This window comes from Mesocricetus auratus, unplaced genomic scaffold (assembly GCF_017639785.1).
Source record: "Mesocricetus auratus isolate SY011 unplaced genomic scaffold, BCM_Maur_2.0 Super-Scaffold_4256, whole genome shotgun sequence".
Taxonomy (NCBI): Eukaryota; Metazoa; Chordata; class Mammalia; order Rodentia; family Cricetidae; genus Mesocricetus; species Mesocricetus auratus.
Window position 1 is genome coordinate 42,887,088 of NW_024429182.1, and position 27,119 is coordinate 42,914,206.

General features: G+C 44.7%; 1 protein-coding gene across 12 annotated transcripts in view; it reads right to left on the reverse strand.

Moving 5' to 3' along the window:
• Prune2 (prune homolog 2 with BCH domain) overlaps window positions 1-27,119 on the reverse strand; it is a 254,327-nt gene that overhangs the window by 77,859 nt on the left and 149,349 nt on the right. For 11 of the 12 annotated variants that reach the window (XM_040746636.1, XM_040746667.1, XM_040746657.1 and 8 more), the window contains exons 7-9: window positions 18,629-18,784; window positions 9,739-16,264; window positions 8,634-9,399 (exon numbers count right to left, since the gene is read on the reverse strand). In XM_040746636.1, coding sequence (XP_040602570.1) covers window positions 8,634-9,399; window positions 9,739-16,264; window positions 18,629-18,784 — 7,448 coding nt within the window. Of the gene's footprint in view, window positions 1-3,181; window positions 3,352-8,633; window positions 9,400-9,738; window positions 16,265-18,628; window positions 18,785-27,119 lie in introns of all 12 variants that reach the window. The other variant, XM_040746675.1, reaches the window with a different exon arrangement.

Genomic DNA, 27,119 nt, shown 5'->3' on the forward strand with positions numbered 1-27,119 from the left:
GTCTTTAAGGATTATATGTTTTTAACTGATGCTGGAGTTGAGAGTATACAAGATGGCTAGGTAGAACAATTGATTTTTTCCAACAAGGAAAGGGATACCTAGACTAAAGAGATTGTAACAGCCATGAGGTAGAAATAGATGACCAAAAATGACCAAGACAAGCCCTGACCAGGCCGGCATACCTATTTTTCTCGATGAGGCTCAGGGAAATGAATAACAACACTTTAAGAAAGCTAAAGGGCTCTAAAAATCTTGGGGAAATTATAATGGACAGACATTCAGAAGCATCGGGAAATAAGTAACCATGGTCTCATATTACAAGAGAAAGGACTTTTTTTTAACTTTATGAAAGAAACTAAGTGCAGTATATCACCTTTGGAAAACGTAATAACAAACACTTGAATGCGTCACATCCTCATTAGAAACAAAGTATGATAGCTGTGTATGGTGGCATAGACCTGCGATCCCAGCACCAAGAGGCAGAGACAGGAGGATCATGCGAGTTAAAGGGCAGCTTGGTCTGTATTACAAGTTATAAGGCAGCCATGGCTGAGTAATGAGACCCACCTTGAAAAAGAGTGAGGAGGGAAAGAGGGAGGACAACCGTGTTCGACAAATGATATTATTTTGTTGTTTGTTTCTGCTTGTTAAACCAGGCAAATTTGCAAGGCACTTAAGATTTGGCAGGCCCTACTCTAAGCATCAGGGTATTATGCTTCATAAGACAAACCAGATTTCTGCCTTCTTGGAAGTTACAATCTCATAGATGCAGACAGAAACAAGATCAACAAAATAAAGGAATGGGAGCTCTCCTCAGATGGAAAGCAAGAGGTGGGAAGGAAGGGAAGAGGGATGGACCATCCTCCCCAGTTTGCAACGTGGGGCTGTGGAGATGTCGTGGGATGTCACAGGGTCCTTCATCCCCCCCCTCAGCAGTGTCAGTCAAAATGTCTCCAGATACAGCAAATAGAAGGGGCAAAGCTGCTGCTGGTTTGGGACTCATAGCTTAAGTTCTCTAATCCTGGAGTGACTTTTGAAGGCCTTTGTTTGCAAAGGACTCCCACAGATCCTGGGGATAGGCCCCCTACTGCACTACAGAACAGGTCACTGACCCAGTGACTTCCTGTCTCTATGCCTCTGAGAGGCTGAGGCATTGCTCTCCTTCCTCTTCAGCCAACTGAGCAGACTGCCATCTGTTTGCCTCTAACTCTTCTTTTTCCTCCTTCCTCCCCGCAGCAGGCTCTCTCACACCCTGACTTCCAGGTGGTTTTGAGCAGTGTAGGCTCTGCTGGGAGATGAAAGGGAGGAGGGACAGGACAAACTCACTGGGCTCCCTTCTCATGTGAGTCAGACAAGTATTAATGCTAGCTTAGCCCTGCCTGGCCCCTGTTTGTGCGCTCTCTCTCTCTCTCTCTCTCTCTCTCTCTCTCTCTCTCTCTCTCTCTCTCTCTCTCTCTCTCTCTCTCTCTCTCTCTCTCTGTCTTTCTCATACTGTACACACAGCACCCACACAGCACCCTAGTTACTTCACCTGTACTTACTAAGTACACAGCTGTACTTCCATGGTGGTTTGATGAGAATAGCAACCATATATTTGAATACTTGTTCTGCAGTTGATGGAGCTTTGGGGGAACGATTAGGAGTGTCCCCAGTGTCCCAATTAGCATGTGCTCTCATTTTCTGTCTCCCTGTCTCTGTATCTCTCTGTGTCTCTGCCATCTCTCTGTCTCTCTCTGCCTGTTGCTTCTGGTCCAAATGTGAGTTCTCAGTTACTGCTCCAGTGCCAATCTACCTGCCTGCTGCCATGCTCCCTGGCACAGTGGTCATGAACTCATCCTCAGAAATTTTAAGAAGGTTTTCAAATAAATGCTTCCTTCTATAAATTTCCTTGATTATAGTGTCTCCTCACAGCAATGGAACAGTGACTGAGACACACCCTTTACCAAATAATGTGAGGAGGAACTTCAGAAACACCTTGGCCCTCCCCACTTGCATCAGAAAACGCATACTGCCATTTTTGAACAACAGTGTAGGTTTCTCTGGCTCTAGCAATCAAATTTAGATAGCCCCTATTCAAGTATAGTTCCAGTGGATTAAGTGACAGGTACAGCCTGAATTGATTTTGAATCCATATACAGTAGGGCAAACTGAATTCTGCAAGTAAACCTTGTTGTGTAACTGTATGTATAATTAAAATCAGATGCATTTTGGGAAGGGACATGTACTGTGGAAAGAAGAAATACACGACTCAGTCTATCAATCAAAATGGAGAGCTACCCAATATATGCCTTTCTTTCTTTACATCTCATAGAAGAGACCTCAGCTGTACATCTGGGGTCCCAGAGTATCCCCATTCACATGGCCTGCTGTCAATGTTGACAGTGCACTCCCCTACCATCTACATACCCCAAGTAAAGTCACCTTGTTTTTGGATTTTGTTTGTTTTGTTCTCAAATCTGTACAAAGCCTTATTTTAATTCTTTGGAAAAGAGGCCAAGAACCTGGAAATATCCAGCCCAAACCCCAACCCTTGGTAATGTGTGGGGACCACTCAGACTGGCTGAACTCCTTCAGGTAGTTATCCTTCTTCTCACTGTTCCCTCTCTGGCCTAAGTCCTCCAGGGTGGCTGCCGCTCCCTTCACCCCAGGAGCCAGGGCTCTCACTATCAGCTACACCACTACTGCTGCTGCTGTACCTCGACCATTGCGCTATTCACCGTGGGCTCCTCACTCTCTGCCGCCATCTTTGTAAACGTGACTGGATTAAATCTCCCTTGAATTTTCCTCATTTGAAAGGGTAACATAACATCTTTTTTTTTCTGTGTCCTACTATATCAAGACATCCTGCTTTAGAAAGCCACGAATTGGGGCTGGTGTGACGGCTCATGGGTAAAAGAACTTGCAGTCAAACCCAACAACCTGAGTTCAAGTCCTGGGATGGGGGCAAATGTGGTGGAAGGAGAGAGTCAACTCCCCCAGTTGTCATCTGACTTCCACATGTGCACTGCAGCATGTATGACAAGCAGGCAGGCAGGCAGGCAGGCAGGCAGGCAGACAGACAGACAGACAGACAGACAGATAGACAGACACACAAATATAATTAAGAAAGAAAGCCAGGCTGTCTCATCTTCCTTGATACCATCAGTTCCCGCCAGCCTCTGAAGGCAGCTCTGCCGCTTACCTGGCATTTCAAATTCAGCCGGGGGCACACATTGGACTCTCCCACAGGCTAGCAGCCAGCAGTGCAGATGGGCAATTCTGTGTTGCTCCTTCCCAGGAGCAGTCATGTGGCACCACTCATTTTGGCACAAGAGCCGGCCTCCTGTTGTACCTGAGCACAAAGCACCACACCTACAGGCGTTTGGAAAATGGGAACAAACACTGAAGGTCTCTGGCTTCCTTCTGTCCTCCAGGCCCTTGAGCAGGAACCGCACAGCCTCGGCAGGGAACAGCCAGGACCGGAAGCAGCCCTCCACTATGATGAGAAATCTGTGTTCAGGCACTGAAGAAGCTGGGGGTGGGGGTGACTAGACTGAGCTGTCAGGAGCAAGATCTGACTCAGCCGCTTTCAAAACTGCTCATCAAAAACTGACTCTTAAGCCTCCCATGCCTTTCAGTGGGCAATGGGGAAATCCAAATAAATCAAACTACAGGAGTTGAAGAAGACATGTCTTTCCGGGGTTGTGTTTTAGTGACAAGCACTGGCATGGAAATGAGAGAGAGAAGTAAAGGGTAAGCTTTACCATTTCTTGTCTTTTGTTTCTTTGGTTTATTTTTTGTTTTTGTTTTCTTTTTTAAATATTTTATTTATTTATTGTGTATACAGCCTTCTGCCTACAGGCCAGCAGAGGGCACCAGATCTCATTCAAGGTGGTTGTGAGCCACCATGTGGTTGCTGGGAATTGAACTCAGGACCTCTGGAAGAACAGTCAGTGCTCTTAACCACTGAGCCATCTCTCCAGCCCCTTTTTTGTTTGTTTGGGGACAGGGTATCTCTGTAGCTTTGGAGGCTGTCCTGGAACTCACTCTGTAGACCCAGGCTGACCTCCAACTCACAGAGATACACCTGTCTCTGTCTGCCTCCAGAGTGCTGGGATTAAAGACATACACCACCACTGCCTGCCCAGCCCATTCCTTGTTTTTAATGACATCGGCAGCCTATTTGCTCAGTTTACTCTATCAAGGTGGGAAACAGGACCAGCAAGGCTTGTCCTGTCTTAAATGGCAACTGGGTACACGAAAGAAAACCACATTCTTCTTAACATGTAATCACTTATTATGGGAAGGTTTGTTCTCGTGGGTGGCCAGGAAGACACAGTTGTGGGGTGAGGCAGGGGGATCCAATATGGGGGGGGTGAGTAGGATGGGGGATGGGGGGAGACAGGGAGGGAGAGGAAGGAAATTGCAATTCAGAGGATACTTAGTTGTTACTACCAAATAGGCTTTTCTGTGCCCCTGCTACCTGACACCAACAGAAGTCTGTTTCTCTGACATCCATGAGAGTAAAGAGAGCTAGTGCAGAAGCTGGAGAGAATGAAAATAACAGCCCATAATTCAACTCCAGGAGATCTGATGCCTCTGGCCTCAGCAGGTACCCAGCATTCACCTGCACACACCCACACATACATAATTAAAAAGTAATAAAAATAAGTACTTTCAAAAGAGAGGAAATGGCTGTGGTAATACCTGAGAAGCCTGGTTTCTGAAGGTCTCATGAAAACCAAGGAAAAGTCTAGCAGTGTCACTCTTTCAGAAGACAGACTGCCCCTGGGAGGTGGTGGTGCACACCTTTAATCCCAGCACTTAACAGTCAAAGGCAGGTGGATCTCTGAGCTCAAGATCAGCCTGTGAGTTCCAGCATAGCCGGGAGTACACAGAGAAACCTGTCTCAAAAAAACAAAACAAAACAAAACAAAAAACAAAAAACAAAAAAACCCAACCAAACGACCAAACAACCAAAAAAGCAACAACAAAACAAAACAAAGGCAGATGGATTCTATGATACATTGTATTTGAAGGCCAAGCAACCAGGTTAGGGAGCGCTGAGACCTCTGCTCTCAGAACAAAGAAACAATGCAAAGGTCTAGGCTGAATAGCAAAGAAAGACACACATGACAGATGGAACTCCATCTCTCTCTTCCTCTCATTGCCCCTTTTCTGCATACATAGCTCTCCAAAAGATTACACAAGTATTGCCATTTTGTGCTCAGTATTTTGGTAATTATTTCCTTTTTATTAGTTTTCACACCTCTGAAAGTCAATATATTTGTAGATCAAATATTGCAACTTTTATGTAGTTGAGATGGTGAGTTGAACAGATTTTTTTTAGATTTATTTACTTTGCATGTCTGAATGTGTTGCCCATATGCATGTGCATGTATCATATGCATGACTGCCGGGTCCTCTGGAACTAGGATGACAGGTGGCTGTAAGGCACTCTGTGGATGCTTGTAATGGAACCCAGGTCCCCTGCAAGAGCAACAAGTGCTCTTAACTGCTGAGCTATCTCTCTAGCCCCCTGGGTTAGACAGGTTTTAATGAGTAGGCGTTGTTCCTCTGGTAAATGCTGACTAGTATTTAATAACATCACTGACATTTTCTTTTTTCTTTACATTTTTTTGTGTGTCTATGTGTGTTCTTATGTTCCTGTGTGTGTGTGTGTGTGTGTGTGTGTGTGTGTGTGCGCGCGTGCGCGCGCGTGCGCGCAGATGTGCACACACCACAGCATCTGTGTGGAACTGTAAGGACAACTTTTGGGACTTGGGTCTCCCCTCGTACCGGGTCTCCCCTCGTACCACGTCGGTCCTGAGACTGAACTCAGGTTGTCAGGCTTGGTAGCAGGCACCTTTCCCCCTAAGCCACCTCACCAGCCCCAGCTGTTGCTGTTGTTGTGTTTACACGCTATGTCTCAGACGACTCTGTCTCTTCATTTCGGGAGAGGGGCGGGAAGTCACAGTGCTGGAGCGCTTGCTCAGCGTCCATCAAGACTTGGGCTCAAGTCTTAGCACAAAGAGAGACTGGGGAAGGAGAGGGACAGAGGTTTATACACTACCAAATATTCTGCAGGTATGCTCTGTGACCACATAGAAAGGAAAAGGCTCACCCGTCACTGTCTGCCATGCCTCTGGGACCTGGTATTTGATGCTCTGTTTGGTCTAGTCTAAAACTCCTATAGCTCACACTGCCATCATTGCCAAGTATCGTAGCTAGGGTTTCAATTGCTGTGTTAAAATACCATGACCAAAATCAACCTGGAGAAGAAAGGGTTTACCAAATGCTTCCACATGACTGCCCATCATTGAGGGATGTCAAGGCAGGAGCTCAAACTTGGAGGCAGGAGCTGATACAGAGCCATGTAGGAATGGCGCTTACTGGCTTTCTCCTCATGGCTTGCTCAGCTTGCTTTCATATAGCCCCTAGGACCACCTGCCAGGGGTGGCACCACCCACAATAAATAGACTTTGCCCTCCCACATCAACCATCAAACAAGAAAATGTATCATGGGCTGGAGAGATGGCTCAGCAGTTTAAAACACTGGGTGCTCTTCCAGAGGACCTAGGTTCAATTCCCAGCACCCACATGGCAGCTCACAACTGTCTGTAATTGCAGTTCCAGAGGATCTGGCACCCTCACACAGCCATACATGCAGGCAAAACACCAGTGTAATAAAAATAAATAAATAAGAGAAAGAAAAGAAAATGTTTCACAGGCTTGCACACAGGCCAATCTATTGGGGGCATTTTCTCAATTGAGGTTTGGTCTTACAAAATGACTCTATTTGTACCCAGTTGGCATAAAACTAGTCAGCACACAAACTGAGACCATACACACAGTGCCTAGGAGCCAGGTGGCAGCAAATGCCCACAGGTGCCATCTGTGTACATTTGAACTAACACATGTCACCATTGTGTACATTTGAACTAACACTGGTCACTATTGTTTGTACTCTTGTCTATGTCTCACTCTTTGGTTAGATAATAAACATCGGTGAGTCTAGGGATGTGACTTCAAATAATAGTTCTCAAGCTTAAGTATCTGAATTTCAGGGGAGCAACTCTGAAGGCAGCTGGTGGGGCCTTATCCCCAATTCCTGACTCTCCAAAGGTATTAGGGATTGCACCCAGGGTTTTAGGCTTGTGAAACAGGGCTCAACCACCAAGCTGTACTCCCTACCCTCTTATCAACAACTATATTCACTCAAAAACTAAAGGGTGAACTGCTCAAATGTATTAGAATAGATTATGTAAAGGCAGCAGAGGTGGAGAGCAAAGTCTCACTGTAGAGGCTAAGTGGAAAGGGCTAAGCCCTGAAGGGAAGGTGCCCTAGGGTCCCTTAGCAGCTCTCCTCTACTAACTCTGGGCTCTCTCGAGAAGAAAGTGCTTGACAGGAAGAAGAAAGATTAGGTCAACTGAAATGCCCTGATTTTAAAACTCCTCGTGCTTTTCTGAAAGCCTTGAACACCCTCCTCCTAGTCTTCACTTCCCTTTACTTTCAACAAGAAATGCCATTTGTGAGAATGGAAGCTTTTGACATGCTTTGGTTCCATACAAGCTAAGTTCATAGAATTGAATTCTGCAGGGGGAAGGCTTGAAAGCCTCCAGCTCCACCCAATGACTTTTATAGAGGAGGTCGGGGCGAGTGAGGCTGGGTTCCGAATACTTTGATTCACAGTGCCTTTGCCACACACTGCCCTTTATGCTCCCATACTGAGCAGGGGCAGGGGGTCTTCCAGACACCACAGTTATACCTTGATCTCACTAACTAATTTATTGGGTGGTGGGGGCAGGTTCATACATGCCCCAGTGTACATCACACTGCATTTTAAAGCAAAGAGATAGCTTCCCTTCTAGGTACTTATTTCTTTTTACTATTTTTAAGGGCAAATGAAAGGAAAATATTAAAGATTATCAGCACACCCCCAAACCTTGAAGGCAGTAGTGACATTCTGTTCCTTGCTGCTTTCCCTTTGGCTTCCCATAAATGGCCACAGAAAAAAATTCTTAAAACCCCTACACCAGTGAACAGAGGGGCCATCACTGCTTTGACCACCATTTGACACCTCTTAGCCAATTAGAGCAGGAGTGTTACGTGCTGATTTTGAACCTGTGTTGGAGTCTCCTGGTCCCCGCTGAAAGCCAGGTGTTTATATAGTTGGTACAGAATGGTTTTTCTGTACCAAAGACAGTGTGCCAACAAGAAAGGCAGGGGTTTCAGCTTCAGGAAGGATGGGAGCCCAGAGCACTCCACCTATTCATTTAACACGAATCTAGGACAATTACAGAAGCGCCCTGAGCCTAGAGTTCCTTCTCTCACCCCACTGTTCTCCCTTAGTCCCCATCATGGAAGGGTCATTGAGCTGATGAGTGCAAGCTGCCCTATACAGAGTAGGTCCTGGAGAGATGCTGACACTGGATTGTCCAGTTCCTCTTGCCTGTTTCAGAGTCAGCAGGGTGTGTAGAGACTGGCTGCCAGACTTCATTTTGCTAATCCTTGTGTAGCGATTGCTTTTGCTGGTGACACATCTTATAGCAAGTGTCAGAAAAGATCGTCTTACCCTGGCACCCTCACATTTCAGAACCACTCACTATTTCTAAATATTTTCATTAAAAAAATGAATCTAGTGTTTTGCTTACCCATTTGGTCTTGGCTTCCTGGGTCTAGGCTCAAGGAACTCTGTCTCCTCCTCCATCTCCTGTGGAGGGATCCTCTTTTTCTGAGAGAGCTTCGGTGAAAGCATTTCCCATTCATTGTCGTGGGTGGCAGCCTGTGCTGGAACTGCATCTAGACCAGCTTGCCCTCCTCTCTTGCTCTTCCTTGATTGGCTGTTCAAACCAGTGACTTCCTCCAGTGCTAACGAGTCTAGAGGCTCATTTCCTTCCAGAATCTGGGACTGGGGACCCTTGTCCAAGCTGAGACTCAAAAACTGCTCCACAGTTCTGTCAGGAGACCCAGGCCCAGTGTCCCTTGTCTCTGAGGATGGGTCACCATCCTCACTGTGGCCCAAGACCATCCAACTCTGCTCTTGCGCAGGCTTTTCAGGAGATGCCCTCATGTTGTGGGCAGAAGACATTCTCTCTGCAGGACCAGCTTTGACTTCGTTTAAAGACTCAGGCTGGATTGAGTCTGCGACCCCTGCTAACTGAGTATCTGGTAGCTCTGTTTCTCCAGAACCTGTGGATAATTGTTCTAATTCAGGTAAGTTTTCTCTTGCTTCCCAGGCCTCTGGTTTCAATGGTGAATCTTTTTCATGGCTTACAAGTATGTAACCCACAGCTAGGGTATGATGGTCTTTGCTTTTCTCTGTCCATGTATCTTCATTGTATTCTAATGTTGTCTGCTTGGGCCCTTTTGCAGGAATTACTTTCTCTTCTTCCAATTCTAGCAACTCCTTGCTGACATCTAGAATATGAAAGGGAGAACGAGAGAATGGGATTAATTAACACATTATATGATCTGTGTTCTTTGCAAACGATCTCTTATAAAAGAGACAAGTTAATAAGTATTTTCATTTTGGGTACCTGTTCAATTTTCCCATGCACAGGGAAGTTTCATAATCGAGTCATTACATTAACATATACTGAAGATTCCAATCCGTTAGACAACGGATTGGACATACAGTTACTTTCTCTGCCTGTTTGGGTAGCAGTATTTTAGCAAATCAAATGCACTAATTTAATTAATGCTGATTCCTTGAGGAACAAGACGGGGGTGGGGGGGTTGGGGGGCTGCATTGCTTACCGTTTGGTGGTCTCATGTCGCCACCTGCTGGTGAATCTGTATTATCAGTTTCTATTTCCCAGTCAATGTTTGATGGAGATGACTCTAAGTTGGAACCCGGTCCTCCTACAGGTGATGAAAGAGTCTCAGGGTCTTCATGAATATGCAGCACAGTCATCTGGTGTCTAGGCTGCCTGCTGGTCTCGGTGTGGTTTTCCTCCTGTTGATCAGGAAGAGCAGAGAGCAGCATCTCTACCGCGTCACTCCCCAGAGATGTATCACCTGGGGACCCAGCTTCCTGTGCTGTGTCAGCATCAGCAGCAGATTCTGTGAGGTACGACAAATCAAAGGGGGGCGTGTACGGCGTGAGCGATTGCTTCAGCGTGCCTTCCTCCAACGGGAGATCACCACCATAGCGGAAGTGTTCAGGCTCTCTCATCAAGTCTTCATCAATATTCTGGCCCATCACGTCATATTCAAAATCACCCCAGGAAGCTTCAGATGAACAGACATCTTGCTTCCCCACATCCCCATCAACTGGCGTTTCAGGATGGCCTTCTGATAGCGTTAACTTACTCATGTCGTCTATCGTGCCTGTGGAAGTGTTGAGGCCCGAGGCATCGCTGAAACTGTGGTCAAAGGCAGCTTCGCTCACATCCAGGCAGGTGTCTGAGGCTAGCAGGGTGTCAGTAAGAACAGCGGGGTTCTCAGAAGCAAACGGTTGCTCACACTCAAGCAAGGCTCCAGTGCCTGTCTGACTTTCGGGAAAAAGGTCTTCAGACACCCAAGAGCCGTTGCCTTCTCTAGTGACCTCCTGATGAGTTACAGGAGTGTCTACACTACCTGCACCTGGGGTCATCCCAGCCACTGCTCCCACTTGTGGGTCAGTGTCCCCCTCCAATGTTGTTAAGCTTGTATTGTTGTCTCTGCACATATCAGAAGGCTCTGGGGAACTTTCTGGAGAGGCAGGCATAGATGAGCCCTTTATATCCGTCTGATGGTTGATTGGAGGCAGTGGTATTGCCTGTTCAGAACAGAGTTCTGAAAAGAGTGGGAGAGATTCCATCCCAGGTCCCCGAGGAAGTTCATCATTCATCTTCGGCTCAGTGAGGTCAAGCTCACTGGGGTCCACCTCAGGTCCCAGGTAAACACCTGTATGCATCTCCATCTCTTGCATTCCTTCAGAATTGTGGCACACATCAGGGCTGCTGGAGGCCTGAGAGTTGCTGTCAGGGTCACAGTGAGTCAATATATCAGGATTCTCAGCATCCGCTGTGAAAGCGTAAGGCTGTTTGTCATCCACCCACAAATCAGGTGAAGCCGAGGCCAGTGGCCCACCCTCTTGGAAGTTGCCATGTAAGATATCTGGAACAAAATTATTCTGGGGTTCACTGGGGCTGGGGCTATCCCATTCAGAACCCGACTTCTTTATCAGCTGTGTGGGGGCATTGACTGCAGGGAGATTTTCTGTGATAGGGCTTGAATATGTCACTTGGCTGAGATAGGATTTTTCCTGTTCCCACCAGTTCTCTTGTTGGCACTCAGTGGGTGAAAGTCCAGGGCTGACACATTCATTTTCATATCTGTTAGTAAATGCTGGCTCTGGATGGTCCCAGGCAGACAGCATAGATTCCTGACACTGCTCTTGAGTGCGAGCTTCTGCAAGAAGCTCATCAGCAGCAGAGGACATGACTGTTTGCTGTCCAGAATCCCCATCTTTAACTTGGTTCAATATTACAAGCTGACTGAGTTGATTGGCCTCTGAGTCTAGCTGCTTTGGTTGAATGTTCCAGAGTTTCTCATGTGACTCGTCTCCATTACTGTCTAGAAAGGGTGACTTTAGTTTACCACTGAAAGGACTAGTATTGCCTGTGTCCACAGGCTCACTGTCACTCTGAATGGGTGTGCCCCAGGGACCGGAATTCTGGAAAACTGGAGAAGTTGCCTCTAACTCACCCTCTGAGTTAGACAATACCTCTGCAGATATACCGGCATTTGGTCTCCCTTCCTGTAGAGAGGTGTTCCACCACTCACTGCTGTCAGTTGAGAAGCCAAGCATTTCCAATTGAGCAGGGTCTCCATCCTGGGACTCAGTTCTGGGAGTTACCTGCCATATGTTATCTCCCATCTTCCCTGTTTCTGCAGCTTTGGCCCCCATAGATGTATCCTGTGTGTCAGTCTGCATGAGCGGTGACAAAATCCACTGACCAGGGCTGCTTTGTTGACTGTCACAGAATGGGTTTGACTTGCTCTCTTTCTCTATTGGCTCTGAACTACCCACAAAGATGGATTTGGGATCCTCTGTGGCCAAGAAGTTGGGTTCATGCAATGAATCATAAGCCGCAGATTCACTCTGAGAAACTTGACATGTGGCCAAATGGAACCTCTTCTCCAACAACTCTTCGTCACCCCCACTGTCATCATCAGAGCATGAGCTTGAATTCTCTATCCTAGTATCCTCTGGCTGCACAATTTCCACAAGTTCATTTTCTTCTTGACAGCTAATCATTACATTGCCTTCCTGATATGCTTGAGAATATTCTAAATATTTATCTGTCCCAAGGCTGGATGAAGATGATGAGGAGTCACCATTGATGGAATCACTTGGATTCTCAGGAAATTTAGGATCATTGTGATCAAACATCTTTCCAACTTCATCCTTTCTGTTTCTTGCAGAGTCCCTCATTTCAGCAATGACTTCTACTTGGGATTCAGCAGGCAATAGTTCTGGTTGTTGATGAGTCTGTTTGCTCCTGTCATCCTGGTCCTCTTCCCGAAGTTCAGTACTGGGTCCATGGGTCCAGGACAAAGCAACTGAAGAATCGTTTAGGTCAGGACTCGACACACTTGAATGAGTGCACCCACTAGAGAGGCTGTCTCTATCATAGTTTCCTGGTGAAAAGGCTTCTGGGACTCCATTCTCAGTGCCCTGACCTGCAGGGTTCGTAGCTGCCTCATAACTTATGCGACTATCCCACACATCACTATCTACAGGGCCATCCCAAGCACAAAAGTCTTGAGGCAATTCATAAAGTAGCTTGTCATTTGCTCTTTCTGGCTCTAGGAGATTACAGTCTTCAGTTTTCTCAAGTTCCATTTCAGACAAAGGCATATTTTTTATTAGATTAGGCCCATCGGCAGTTGCGATGGTTTCATCAGAATTTCCGTGATCCATGAGAGATTCTTCATGGGTCTGTTTTGTCTGCAAATTACTTGTGAGTGTGTCTGTTTGCACAGCAAAGGAGTCTAGAGAATAAGACTCCTTCTCAACTTCTAAGGCTTCCTCTGGTCCCTCAGTCTGAGGACTGGGGGTGACTGAAAGAGGTTTGATTTTGCCTGACGCAGTGCAGATTTCTGGGTGTTCAAATGCAGCTGAAAAAGACAGTTCCTGGTCACTGGACTCTTTCCCAGAAGCCCAGGAGGCACCTTCGAGCCCAGAAGCTATTTCTGCCTCCTTGTTGAGATGCCTGCTGCCAGATGCTGTCAGGCCTTCAATCTCGTTTTCACTCTGTCCGTAAGTATGGCCTGTCCATGGATCTGACTGTGTAACACGCTCTAGACTCTCCAGCCTGGTCACCAAGGATGCTGTGCCACCTTGGGACTCTGTCCATGTGTCCTGATTGTCAGATTGAGATGTAAGCACTGCTGATTCACTGAGTCCAGAGGCTTCTAACATGTGACTGTCCTTACCATTTACTGAGTTCCCGGAACTTTCAGGAGGCCAAGTGCCTTGTTCCTTATCTGTAGTATTGGGTGGGCTTGGTAATCTAAATGATGGCATATCTTTATCTTTCATGACAGAATCCCAAATACTGTTTGCAATTAGCTGCCCACTTTTCTCATTCAGGGTATGGTATTCACTGGGACCAGTGTCCCCTGTAGGCTCAGCAGAGGCAGAGAGGTCCCAGTCTACCTGATTTGCTTCTTGATGTTCTGTGCCCCATGGTTCCAGCTGCTTCACTGAGAACCGGGTTTCAGGTTCAGTGTTTGTAGCTATGTAACCTTCTGCTTGACCATCACCATTGATGGCCACACCCCCACTGCAGTCATCCCAATCCAAGTCGTTATCCATGTCTGAGATTGTTGCGGTGGACTGTGTGTCCTCCAGAATCACCCGGTTCCATGTGTCGAGGCTGTCAGGGGCTGCCTGGCGTGAGTTGGTGTTGCTGTGTAGAAGGGTAAGCTGCCTGTTTGCCTCATTGTACAGTTGCATCATGCTAGGGTCATCGTAACTGGATGGGCTGCTCTCCCCTACATCATCCTCCATGGAAGCATTCCCATCTTCTGCATGCTCTATCTTAAGTAAATCTTTATCTGGGTGATGGGTGTCACTGCCTTCAGGCTTATCATCGGCATGAGGTGATGCCCACATATCTAGGTTCCCAGGACCAGAACCAATTCGATTTCTCTGAGGCTGCTGTGGTGACATTGCAAGAGCCTCAACCCCATCTGCAGGACAGCCAGGGTCTTTTGCTTCAAAAGCATTCTCTCTAGCAAATGGCTTGTTTTCCATTTCTGTTTCATCTCCAGCATTTGTCGGTGATGTGTAAGAGTCAGAGGTGGAGTAGTTGGTGTCTAAGGGGGATGGGACAGAATCTTCTCCTAGGTTGGATGCGCTGTAATCAGAGCATTTATATGACAAGAAGGAATCTTCCCAAGGAACTAACACATCTGGCCCTCTTTTCCTAACACTCTCCTCAAAGAGGTTCCAGGAGCCTTCCTTTTCATATACTTTCCCTCTGGCTTTAGGATCCACCAAACCATTCTGGTCTTCCCCTAGTAGCTTAGATTTATTCCACGTCTGATCTAGATCAGAAATGGAACTTCCAGATGTAAGAATATTATCCTTGGAGCCATTGTTCTTCTTGCCCCAGATTTCTGGAGCTGCATCTTCATTGACCTCAACAAGGGACTTGTCCAGTAGGTCTGCAGTGGGGAATGAAAACCCGCTTTTGGCCATAGCCCACTCACTGGGGTCCTGCACAGGAGGCGTCTCATGGTTAGTGGGATGAAGATTCCAAGTACTGTTTAGAGTCTCCGCACTATCTTTCTTATCAAATGCACCCCAGGCAGGGAAGGGCAATGTAACAGCAGCGTCAACAGAGTCTGAGGGCTTTCCCCAGGGCTCGGGCATCATTGTTGGTGAGTGGCCTGAATGCCACAAAGCAGCAAAGTCTTCTATGAGGTGGTTTGTCCCTTGAGGAGAGTCATCTGTCAAATGCGGCCTCTCAGTGGGTGGGTGCTGACATTGCAAGCTCTCCTTCTTCTGGTCCTGGGTGTCTTTGCTGCCCAGTTCAGGCTGATCAAATTCAGATTCCCAGGGATCTGACTTTGGGAATTCGAGACTCTTTGGTTGGAATGTGGAATCTGAGGTTCTCCTCTCCCCAAGGCCTGGCTTTTGATCTTTCCATGATTCAGGGCTCTGGAAGACAGGCTCTTGTTCACCAGAGCTCCATGCATCTACAATACTTTTAGAGTCAATTTCCAAGCCACCCCACCAGCTGCTGCACCGTGCACGAATCTGAGGTGGTCCCAGGAGTCCCGTGTTGATTGCATTCTGGACCATATCTTCTGGATAGAGTGGGACTGGCTCTTCAGCTGATGGTGAGATTTCTATAAAGCTGTTCATAGGTGTTGGTGGGATCCTCTTTGCGATATTCTTCAGCCTTTGGGGGGAAGAAGGGTCATCTCCCACAAAACATGTCAGACTTAAATTTCTTTCAGAGCTACCTCCTGAGCTTTCTTGTCTCTGGACAAACTCTTCATCAAATTCCACAAGGCTGTCTTTCCCGGTCTCTGACAAAAGTGAACTGGAGGAGTAATTAGACATGTTGACCCCCATCTCACCAAGTCCTTTAGGCCCCGCAGAGAGGTTTCCTTCTGATGAATCACTGTTGGGGAAATCATCTTCTGGCGAGTAGTCTGCAGAATGGGAGGATGGCTGGGATTGCTCAGAAGCCATGGGTGCTGGGTCAAAGTTGAAGAGGTCAAAGTGCTCACTGTGTTCCCCAGAACGTGCATGTTCCTCTGCAGCCACACCTTCGGGAATGGGACTGTAGGAGTCAAATCCTGGGAGAAGGCTGTGGTGAGGCCCGGCACCCTCTCCCACTGGGCTGTCATCACTGAGAAACACTGAGCTCTCTTTGGATGAACGACTGCTCCTGATTGTGGCCAACCCACTGTCGGGGCTAACAAGGTCTACACTGACATCCACCTGAGCTTGGTTAGAATCATTGTGCTCTGGGGGGTTTTCTATGAAATTCACAGAGCTGGGCTGTGGCTCTATGTCAGATCCATACAATTCCATAATCCCGGAAGAGCCCTGGGACAGGGGGGCGCTGCCTGCCACAGCCTCTGTTGAGGATGTCCGACTGTTAGAGACCATCTCTGTGCACCTCCTATTGATAACTTCCTTGACAAGAAGAACCACCTGGTCACAGGTCACCGAAGGGTCCTCCTGCTGGTACACCAGGATCTCGTCACAGCCGCATTCAAAGGGCTCCAGTTCCAGGCAGGGGTTCTGACTTTCTTCCAATTCACAACAAATCTGTGGTGAGGCACAAGGGTTTGTGTGAGCGTGGAGATATCCTTTGCACTTTGTCTTTCTCGACTTTTTAGTAAAAATTCGTGTTTTTTCGCATGTGTGTACTACATTTACTTCATTTCTCGCCTCCTCCTCCATTAAACTCCTTTCATGCCCCCATTCCCTATCAGACTCATTGTCTGTTTTTCTTTTTATCATATACACACTATATATATATATATATATATATATAAGTAAATATACAAGTATAACCTTCTGAGTCCATTTAATGTTTCTCATACACATGTTTTTAGGGATGGCCACTTGGTGTTAGATAACTAATTAGGGGGCTCATTTCTGGGGAAGACTGATCGTCTTGGCTGTTTTTATGTCAACTTGACATAAGCTAGAGTTACCTGAAAGATGGGAACCTCAATTAAGAAAATGCCTCCATAAAACCCAACTGTAGGGCATTTTCTGAATTAGTGATTGATGGGGGAGGGGTTGGGATGACAAGCCTGTGCCACCATACCCAGCTTTTTGGGAGGTAAGTCCTTTACCAACAGAGTCAATTCCTCTGTCCCTCCTCCCACTGCTTGTTTGCTTGTCTTGCTGTTATCCTGTGGCAGTGTCTCTTTGTAGCTCAGGCTGGTCTCAGACTCATTCTATCACCAAGGATAACCTTGAACTCCTGAGATTCCTGCCCGTGGTGATTTGGATGGGAACCCCCCAACACACCTTAGTCTTGGGTATTTGCACACTTTGTTCCCAGTTGGTGGTGCTGCTTGGGGAGGTTTAGATGGTACAGCTTTGCAGGAACAAGTACCTCACTGGACGCGGACTTTGAGATGAAAAGCCTTGGGCCATTCCAGTTTGTTCTAGCTGCTTCATGGTAAAGGATTTGAACTGTAAACTCACTGCTGTGGCTGCCATGCCTGCTACCTGTTGCCTGCAGCTATACTGCTCTGCCGCTACAGATTCTAATCCCCCTGAAACCATAAGCCAACAGAAGCTCTTTCTTTTGTACATTGACTTGGTCATGGGGTTTTATCACAGCAACAGAACAGTGATATACTGCCTCTAGCTCTTACGTGTTGGGTCTATAAGAAGCGTGGACCACTGTGCCAGACTGATATAGTGCATGTGACTGAACTCAGGGCTTTGTACATGCTGGGCAAGCAGTCTGCCGACTGAGCTGTATCTGCAGCCTGCTATTTTTCTTAATATAAAATTAAAATGTGTCCATCTGTCTACAGAGAAGGCCACAAACAACTGGGACCCGGGTACCAGGACACTGAGCTTAGCCTGCCACCTGCTCTTTCTCCAGCCCCATCAAACTGCTCATGCAACTTAAAAGTAGATTAATCAGCTGCTCCATTTCACTGGTTTCTGGGAGTCACAGATAAAGATGTTTAAAACCAAGGAAAGCCTTTCCTAGATGTAAGTGTTCAAATAGGAGAGGAAGCCAGCCTTGGCCTAACCCTGACAGCGTGTTAGGATAGACACAGGGAAAGGTGAGAAAGGGAAAGGCCATGGGTTGAGCTTCTGTTGCTTCTTGCCTTGGGGAGTGTTTGGCTGGAATCTCCAGTTTACTCCTGCTTGATCCAGAAAGCCCCACTCCTTTTTCTCCAAGCCCTACCCTTTCAGAGAATCACTAACAAAGAAAAGGCACCCACAAACATCAGATCACTTGTTCTAAACACCCGGCACCGCATGGGTACTGAGACAGTGACTAGGTGAGTCATCATCAGGGAATGGTTTCAAAAGAAAACAGTATGAAAAGGAGTCACCTTGATTTGGATGAGAAAGAACTGATAGTTTTCTTTATTGGTTCAGTCTAGAAGGGGACTCGTGGGGGCTCTGCTATGGTTTTGTGTCACTCCAAGGTTTGTGCATGCAAAGCTTGGTCCCTGATGACAGTATTTGATGTGGTGGAATCTTTAAGAAGTGGGGCTAGTAGGTGGTCAGATGACAAGGGCACCACATGAGGATTAATGAAGGCTTCAAGGGACTGTATTAATTTCCATGAGAATGGGTGGTTACAAAGCAGGTCTAGGCTTTTGCTTTCTGGCCATCTATCAGAAAGTCCTTACCACACCAGTGTACAAATCAGAGGCTTGCTCTTGAATCTCTAGAAGTGTGAGCCAAATTAATCTATCTTCTCTATAAAGTACCTGACCTCTGGTACTTTGTCAGCAACACAAAATGGACTAACAGCCTTTCCAAAATGAGACAATCTGCAACATACCTCTGTTTCTCCTACAAGTCCAATCTCAGTACTCTATCTCTTGGGCCTGTTTCTTGTGAGACACCACTCCATTATTGTCTCTTACGACATGTCCTTAATTCAAGAATCACAAGCAGTGAACCAGACAGAGGAAGGCTCACCTGGCTGCACAGTTCCAGGTTCTGGGAGTACACAGCAATTTGCTGTCTCTGTTGCTCCTCTGCCGAGTAATTCGCGATCAAGATGAGGACATCGAAACCAAACTTGTCTGTGAAGGCTTTCAAATCACTGGTGATGTTGCTGTGAAACAGACAGTCCTGAAACAACAGACACATGACATCAGTGTCAAACTTCCTGCTTCAGACAGGTCACCAATCATCTCAGATCTGTGGTATTTTAGGACATCAGAGGCAAGTGATATAAACAATTTGGGAAATTTTGGAAACATCCCTGTTCTGGCTTAAAATACACTTTACTGATTTGTTTTCCCAAACCAAGTAAAGAAGATGTCTCTGCCATTATTACCAACCCTTTAGTCAAATAACACATTTTTATGAAGTGTTTATCAAACATTTGAAAAGCACTTCTAGCTCTCACCATTTATAATACTCTATAAGAATTTCTGTTGACTCTAATCTCAACCTGTCACTAGAAAAGCAAGAAGCATCATAAACCAAGAGTCTCTTCCTTCAAAAAGTATGGTGAAGTTCTTATTTGTCTCCTTGTCTTCATATATGATATATTCTGATATACTGATGTCCTATAATATTGTTTTCTTTTTTGGTGCCCTGCCAAACATATTTGAATGAGAATATTGCCCTAGGCTCAAATATTTGCCCAGTTTGTTCCCAGTTGGTGGTGTCATTGTGGAAGTTTAGGCGGTATAGTCTTGCTGAGAAAGGGAGGCAGGCCTAGCCCTAATTTCAATGTGCTCTCTCTGCTTTGTGCTTGCAGTAAAAGATGTGATCTCTCAGTTTCCTACTCCTCCTGCCGTGAGTCCTCATCACAGTGGACTTTTATCCCTCTGGAACCATAAGCTCCTACAAACTCCTTCTATAGGTTGGGTGGTCATGATATTTTACCACAGCAACAGAAGTAACTAATACAGCATCGTAGGCGTGCGTGTGTGCATGCATGTTTGAGTGTGTGGGTGTACAGATATCAGAGGACAACTTTTGGGAATCAGTTCTTCCCTCCCTTGCTTGGCAGGTCTTCCTTGTTTCTGTTGTTGCTCTGCATACTCTAGTCTAGTTGGCTTGTGAACACTCTGCCTACTCTATCTCCAAGTCTCAGTTTACTGAAGGAATTCTGGGATTACAGATGTGTGCCATTGCATCTGGATCTTTTGTGTGGGTTCTGGAGATTGAACACAGGTTGTCAGGCTTGTGCTTCAAGTATTCTTATCTGATGAATTACCTCTCTGGCCCTATAATTTTATTTTCTATGACTATTGTTAGTTTCCATCCAATATTCCCAAAGATGAACTTTGATGAATTGGCTGAGGAATTCAGTTTTGAGACAGGGTCTACTGGATGTGGAGCTGTGGTGTTGAATTCAGGGCTTTGTGAATGCAAGCACAAACAAACAAACACACACACACACACACACACACACACAAACACACCATCACCACCACCACTATCCTCATCACCCTCATCTTGTAAAACCAGTTATGTGATAGTTTATCATGCTGTCAGTGAAAAACATCAAGATGTACACTCAAGGGATTTAGAGAATTCTAAGCATTTTGTTACAATAGTAATTATAATTATGTTTATTGTGGTACAATATTAAAACTTTACAGAAGTATTTATCATAGATAATGTGATTGTCATGCTGCCCTCTCATAATCTTTGTGAACAGCCAAATGGGTACATATAGTTATAGACTTGTTACCACATTAATATTTGCATATGTAGCTGCTTAAGATTACTTATCAGCCACTAAAATTACCATTAAAAGCATAGGCACTGCAATTTTGCTGGGTGGAATCTTAAGGTCTATGAAACCCCTGAGACCCTGGTGGGTGGAGTTTCAATGTGTTGATGAGGCTTGGCTATATGTTTGCTTTTGTTTTTTTGAGACAGGGTCTCTCTTCATAGCCCCGACTGTCCTGGAATTCACTAGGCATCAGGCTGCCCTTGAACTAGCAGAGATCTACCTATCTCTGCCTCCTGAATGCTGGAACTAAAGGCGTGAGCCACCATGCCCGGCTTCTCATAGCAGCTATGTTTGTTAGGGATTTTACTAGATCACTGTCTTTTAGGTTGGAAAGAAGTACACACAAGAATCACAAAGCCCTTTGGATGTATTATTGTTGGAAATAGAGGAGCTATTATCTGACTTGGTAGTGAAGTTTGTGATGCTCGAATACAAGAACCTTGGAAGCATGTGACCCAGAAAGGACCTTGCCTGTACACATGCTTGTAATCTGGTGTCTGAATGCCATGGAAGCAATCACTAAATAGATATTGGAGAATGAATTCACCTATAGGAGTTTAGAGTGTGCCTTCTTTGGATCTGATCATCCCTTATGCAGAATTAGCATTCACTAGGTGATTAATCAAGATACTTGCTGTTGGACTTTGTGCCACTATGGATGGAAGCAGAGCTGATCTTGAAAGCAAACAGGAATGACACTTTCCTACGGTTTATCATCAGTAACTGAAGACTTTGTAAGAAGTCTCACAACTTCCCTTTCCAAATATGTTAAAGTATATGACCCCCCCCAACACAGTCATAAACTCCTACAAGGAAGGCACACCTTCTGAAGACATTTTTACACATATCAGTGATCACTCCCCTTATATTATTTAAACATGAACAGGTTAACTCTTGCAGCCAAGATACACCAGGGAGGGCCTAGGTCCTGCCCCAAATGATGTGACAGACTTCGATGATCTTCCATGGGAGGCCTCGCCCTCTCTGAGGCATGGATAGGGGGTGGGATGGAGGGTTGGTGGGGGAAATGGAAGGATGGGAAGGAGAGGGAACTGGAATTGGTACACAAAATAAGATTGTTTTTAATTTAAATAAAATTTTAAAAAGAACAGGTTAGCTTGACTTTACATGAGCAAATTACGATTCAGAAGCATCATTCAAAGCTGTTCTGCTAGTCAAGAATGCTAGCTAATCAGAAGCTGTTTGGACTCTTCTGTGCTACACAGGCCCCTCTAGCATCCTGTCTAGTAGCACTAGTACTGACTCCACCCATACCTCAGACTTACTGAAACTGCATCTGCCTCCACATCCAACCTATAAAGCTCTGCATTAGCAAGGGACTGGTCCATATATTTTCCAGCAAACTAGTCCTTGGCACTCAGTGCTCTCCTGGGACTTAGATGGATAACACTTCCAACTCCTAATTCTTAATATTGACCTCATCACAAAAACACCCTGGGCTGTGCATTCCAAACACTTTGCTGGGGATTGTTATTTAGCATTTCAGAGACCAAGTCTAAGAATGTATGTTTTTTATCATGACCCTTAAATAATTCTTACAGTCTAGGTCTTCTGGGTAAGATTGCCCAGTCCTCCTATGGGTGACAGCAAACCAAATTCCATGGAATTAAAAGAAGTACTGATAAAAAAATTATGTGAGTCATTTTGGCATACTGTCAAAACCAGGTACATTTTATGGTAACCCAAACAAAGATCAGCATTGATACCCCATGTACTTTGATGAATTTGTCTAAGCCAGATTCCACTCTACTGGCCTAAAGGTAGTGTCAAGAGCTTCATATTTAAAATAGCCAAACAAGGGAATGAGTGAAACTCTTCAGGAATCTGGGAGGCACAGTCTGTTTGTTCTGCTTTTATGCTGGTGTTGTTTGCATAGCATATAATTTATTATTGTCTTCTAGCTATGCAGGGAGTCATGTGCTACAGTGGCTTTTACGTTGATGACGAGCGATGCTGGCCCTGAGTAAACAGCTCTTCATCATCAGCTCAGCCCCGCTGTAGACACAGGTTGGCATTTTTGTTCCCCCATCTGCCTTCTACCTGATAAATTACTGTTTTAGTTACACGTATACAAATACGATTTGTTAACCTGCTCAGATGTCTGCAAAATGTTCCTTCCACTTTCAGTTAAATTATATACACATATGTGTTTCCCACTTAGTTAGAAAATAAAGGCATACTTCTTGCTATAATTTACCATTCAACCCCAGGTCCCAAAGATTCAACCATCAAACATTTAGAACATTATGAATCTGTTTGTCTGAATAACCCCCAGCTTTGGAACTAGAAAAATCTAGAAAAGTAGGGAACAAAGAAGGGTTATTATTTCCCAAGCAAAAAAGCTAATGTAGAGATCTGAAGAACCCTACAATATCTTGATGATAGTATAGACGATGCCAATGATGGCAACCCAGGTGGAGAAGCAGTTATGATTTGGCTCCACTTGACCCAATAGAAGACTTGATATCACGAAAGATTTAAAGTATTGGTTGTTGGAAATGCAGTAGGAAATTCCATTGCCCTGAAATGTCATTTTACTTTTTGCTGCATTACTTCAAAAATGCAGTATGGTGGGCTGGAGCTATGTGTTGCTCTTGCAGAAAACCTGGGTTCAGTTCTCAGCATGCACATGGTGTTTCACAAGCATTCATAACTTCAGTCTGACACCCTCTTCTGACCTCAGACACCAAGCTTGAACCTGGTGCACAGATGTAAACGTGGGCAAAACACTGGTACAAAAAAATACAGTGAGTAAATCTAATATAAAAATTTAAGTAGCAATAAAGTCAACAACCCTCCACAGAGAGACAAAGGGGGTGGCAGGAGGTGGCACCAAAATTTTCTTTAAAAATTCCATGTTGAAGCTAAATTCTGGCAGCACCATGTGTCACACCAAGCGACCTCAGTCTAAGAAATGTCTTAGGAGCACCTGAGTGGTTAAAAGTGGGCATTTCTGGGGAGAGAAACAGCACCACCATGTACCCTCTCACCTTCCAGTGTCTTCTTAGGCTACCTTGATAGGTATTGAGACACATCAGCAAATCCTGATAACTTTATCTTAAAACACACATCAGGTCAAACTGTTTTTCTCCATTTCCATGGCAGTCCTAGACATAGCCACCATATCAACTCTTTCTCTGTCCTCTGTTTCTTTTTTATTTTTAATTCTCTGTATGTTCATGTTCATGTATGCATGTGTGTGTGTGTGTGTTTGTATATATATGATCATGAGTGTGGGTTCCACAGAGGCCAGAGGTGTTGCATCCCCCTGAAGCTAGAGCTCCAGCTAGTTGTGAGTCAGCTGCTGTGGGTGCTGAAATTCAGGCTCAGATCTTAAGCACAAATCATCTCTCCAGCCTCAGCCACTGTCATCTCTTGCCCAAACACTAGTAACAACATGCCAGGTAGTATACCAGGCTCTTTACTCTCCCTTTGCTCAGTTCACACAGCATCAACAATGGCTCAGAGGTTAAGAGCATTGGCTGCTCTTCCAGAGGTCCTGAGTTCAATTCCCAGCAACCACCTAGTGGCTTACAACCATCTATAATGAGATCTAGTTTCCTCTTCTGGCATGCAGGCATGCATGCAGACAGAATACTGTATATGTAATTAATTAATAACATTTAAACAATGTAAATCAGATCTCAAAAGATGAGTCAGCACATGAAGGCATTTGCCAATTTGAGTTGTATGGCTGGGAAGAAGGAAAGACAAGTTGTCCATTACAGGGGTGCACGTGCACACACACACACACACACACACACACACACACACACGAACAATATGTAAGTAAATAAATAACAATTTAAAAATATAAATAAAATAATAGCACTTTGCTATTTCAATATTTCAAACCCACTGCTTCCCAATACAATAATTTGCAATTGCTTTATTTTCCTTAATTGAGAGGTGAAATATTTAGTATCATCGAGTATAAGAGTTTAAATAAATCAACTAGAATTAGATATTACAGTAGAAAAACAGAAAACATAGAAGACAATTTACAACTGAATAGCTAATAAATATTTGAATTCATTAATCAGAAAAATTATTTCTTTGTTTTTGTTTTTTGTTTGTTTATTTGTTTGTTTGTTTTGAGATAGGGTTTCTTTGTATTGGTTTGGAGCCTATCCTGGAACTCGCGCTGTAGACCAGGCTGGCCTTGAATTCACAGAGATCTGCCTGCCTCTGCTTCCCAAGTGGTGGGATTAAAGGCGTTTACCACTACCGCCTGGAGAAATTCTTTAAGAGTAAAATGTTTACCTTTTTTTCTGTCACTGGTAAATATTTCCAAATGAGCACCCACATATGAATTTCAGCAACAGAGCATAAAGAAAGAACTGACATGCATACAATGTTTCTAGACAAAAGTGTGCATGGGCTTATTATCTTAATAGCTGATACTCACAAAGAAAATCTGTATGGCCAACAACTGAGAAATTGTTAATAAACTATGCAAGTCATACAATGAATATTATAATCTGTTAAAAATCAGAGAGTAACCCAAGAAAATGTTTAAAACAGTGCAAACTAATTCTATTTTATAAAATTGAAAGATATTTTGTAGTAAAATTTGATATTTCTTTGTTACGAAAGCTTATACGCGGGGCTGGTGAAATGTCTCAGTAGGCCAAGGCACTTTTTACCAAGCCTGATGAGCTGAGTTTGGTCCCTGGGGCCCACACGATGGAAGGAGAGAACTGACTCATGCATGTTGCCCTCGGACCTCCACAGGTACCACATGGCACACTTTCCTGGCCCCCATCATTTGTAATGATATTAAGACACACTGGTATTAAATTGTCACTAGCAGCCAAATGTTGATCTAAACACTTTTGCATTTCTCTATTTTAAAGCATGCCCCCTAAAGCCTTCTGGTAAAGCCCTTGGCATCAGTTAGGTGTCTTGGCTCTGACACTTTCTGTGCAGGTGAGTGTCCCTCTACCTCTGAGATCTGGTTTCCTTTGCTATCAGTTCCTACCTCTAAGGAGTAGGAACCAAGATGACATTAGAAAAGCTATCCTGGTGCCTTGGACACAGCATCAGACATTAGGTTCCTTTTCCCTCCCTGGTCATTAAACTGTTGAGATGCCACTCTCAGGGTTTTGGGAATCCACCCAATGACAGAAAGCATCACGCTAATCTCCAAGTCTCTTAAGTGACATACACAGAAAATCTTATGTCAGAGGATGGAGGAAGTGGCAGTCAAGTCTGAGGAAAGCATGATTTAAAAAAAAAAAAGTGATACACCTGTCTGAATGACCAAGATCAAAGACACTGAGGAAAGTTTATGCTGGGGAGGATGCAAAGTAACAGGAGCACACCTCATTGCAGGTGCAAGAACAAACTTATATAGCCGCTTTGGAAATACATATGGTGGTTTCTCAGAAAACTGGAAATCAGCCTACCTCAAGACCCAGCAATACCACTCTAGGGCATATACCCAAAGGAGGCACACTCATGTTACAAGGACACTTGCTCAACTGTGCTCATAGCAGCATATTCATAATAACCTAGATGCCCCTCAACTGAAGAATGGATAAGATGGGGGACAGTGGGGAGAGAGGGGGAACTGGGGTTGGAATGTAAAAATAATGAAAAAAAAAAAGAAAAACCCATGATCTAAAATGTTAAACAGGGGTAAGGCAGTATTTATCTCAGTAATGGGCTCTACATCCTTAGCTCCTGAAAGAGCCACTGAGCTTCTGTGTGCAACTCTGCAGCAACCCCGAAAGCACAAAGAGAAACGGGAAGTAATTTTTTTTTCCTTTGGTCAAGGTTCCTTGGATACAGCCTCCTTCATCATTCCCATCCTTCCCTTACCAGTACATAAAGGCCTTTAGTGAGCTTTACTTCTGATGCTAACTGTTCCACAGAGGCCCAGCATCCTGGACTACACACCTAATCCAAAGCAGTTGCCTCGTTCTCCCATGAACATGAACTAGATTGACTAAGGCTGTTATTAAATGGAATGCTGCAATATGACTGGCAAGGTGTTCCTAGACTTGTTATATCTGTATTATTTTCTTCCCCGGCAGGAAACGGAAACATCAAGTAAGGGACTATCACTTGTGTGGAGAATGCTTGTAGATAAAAGTCATTGTTGAGATTGAAAGAACCTTGTTCGGCTGCATTTTTAACATAAAGTCTTCAAAACCAAAACGGACAGTCCTAACCCTGCAAGCACAGTGGGGAGCACAGATTGCTGAGTTACTGAAATCTCAGAGTCTAGCTTGACATTTAGACTCCGCATGGACTTATTTCTAGACCAAGGGCCATTTTCCTGTTTAATCAAGATATAAGAAAAATGCTGAGGTGTGGGTACAAATGTTCTAAATGAAAGCTTCATGATTTATGCTACCAAATTTCTATTATGATGTTTAAAGTATTCAGCAATAATAAAGTCTGATAATCTTGACAGGGAGATGATTTATGAGAACACAAAATGCATAAATTAAAATGTTTATTTATTCTGTTTTCCATACATTCTATAATTGGTAAATAAAGAAATTTTCCATACTTTTCCTAGACACTATTTTTTTATACACTGTTGTTCTTGTTTCTTATTTTCAAAAGGTAACCCAGGCATCTTAGTAGTTAAAACACTTTCCTGGGTCTATTAAAATGAGACTGGATATAATATTTTGAAAATAGAGTCAGAGAGAGTCTATTTTCATCCTTTATAATTAA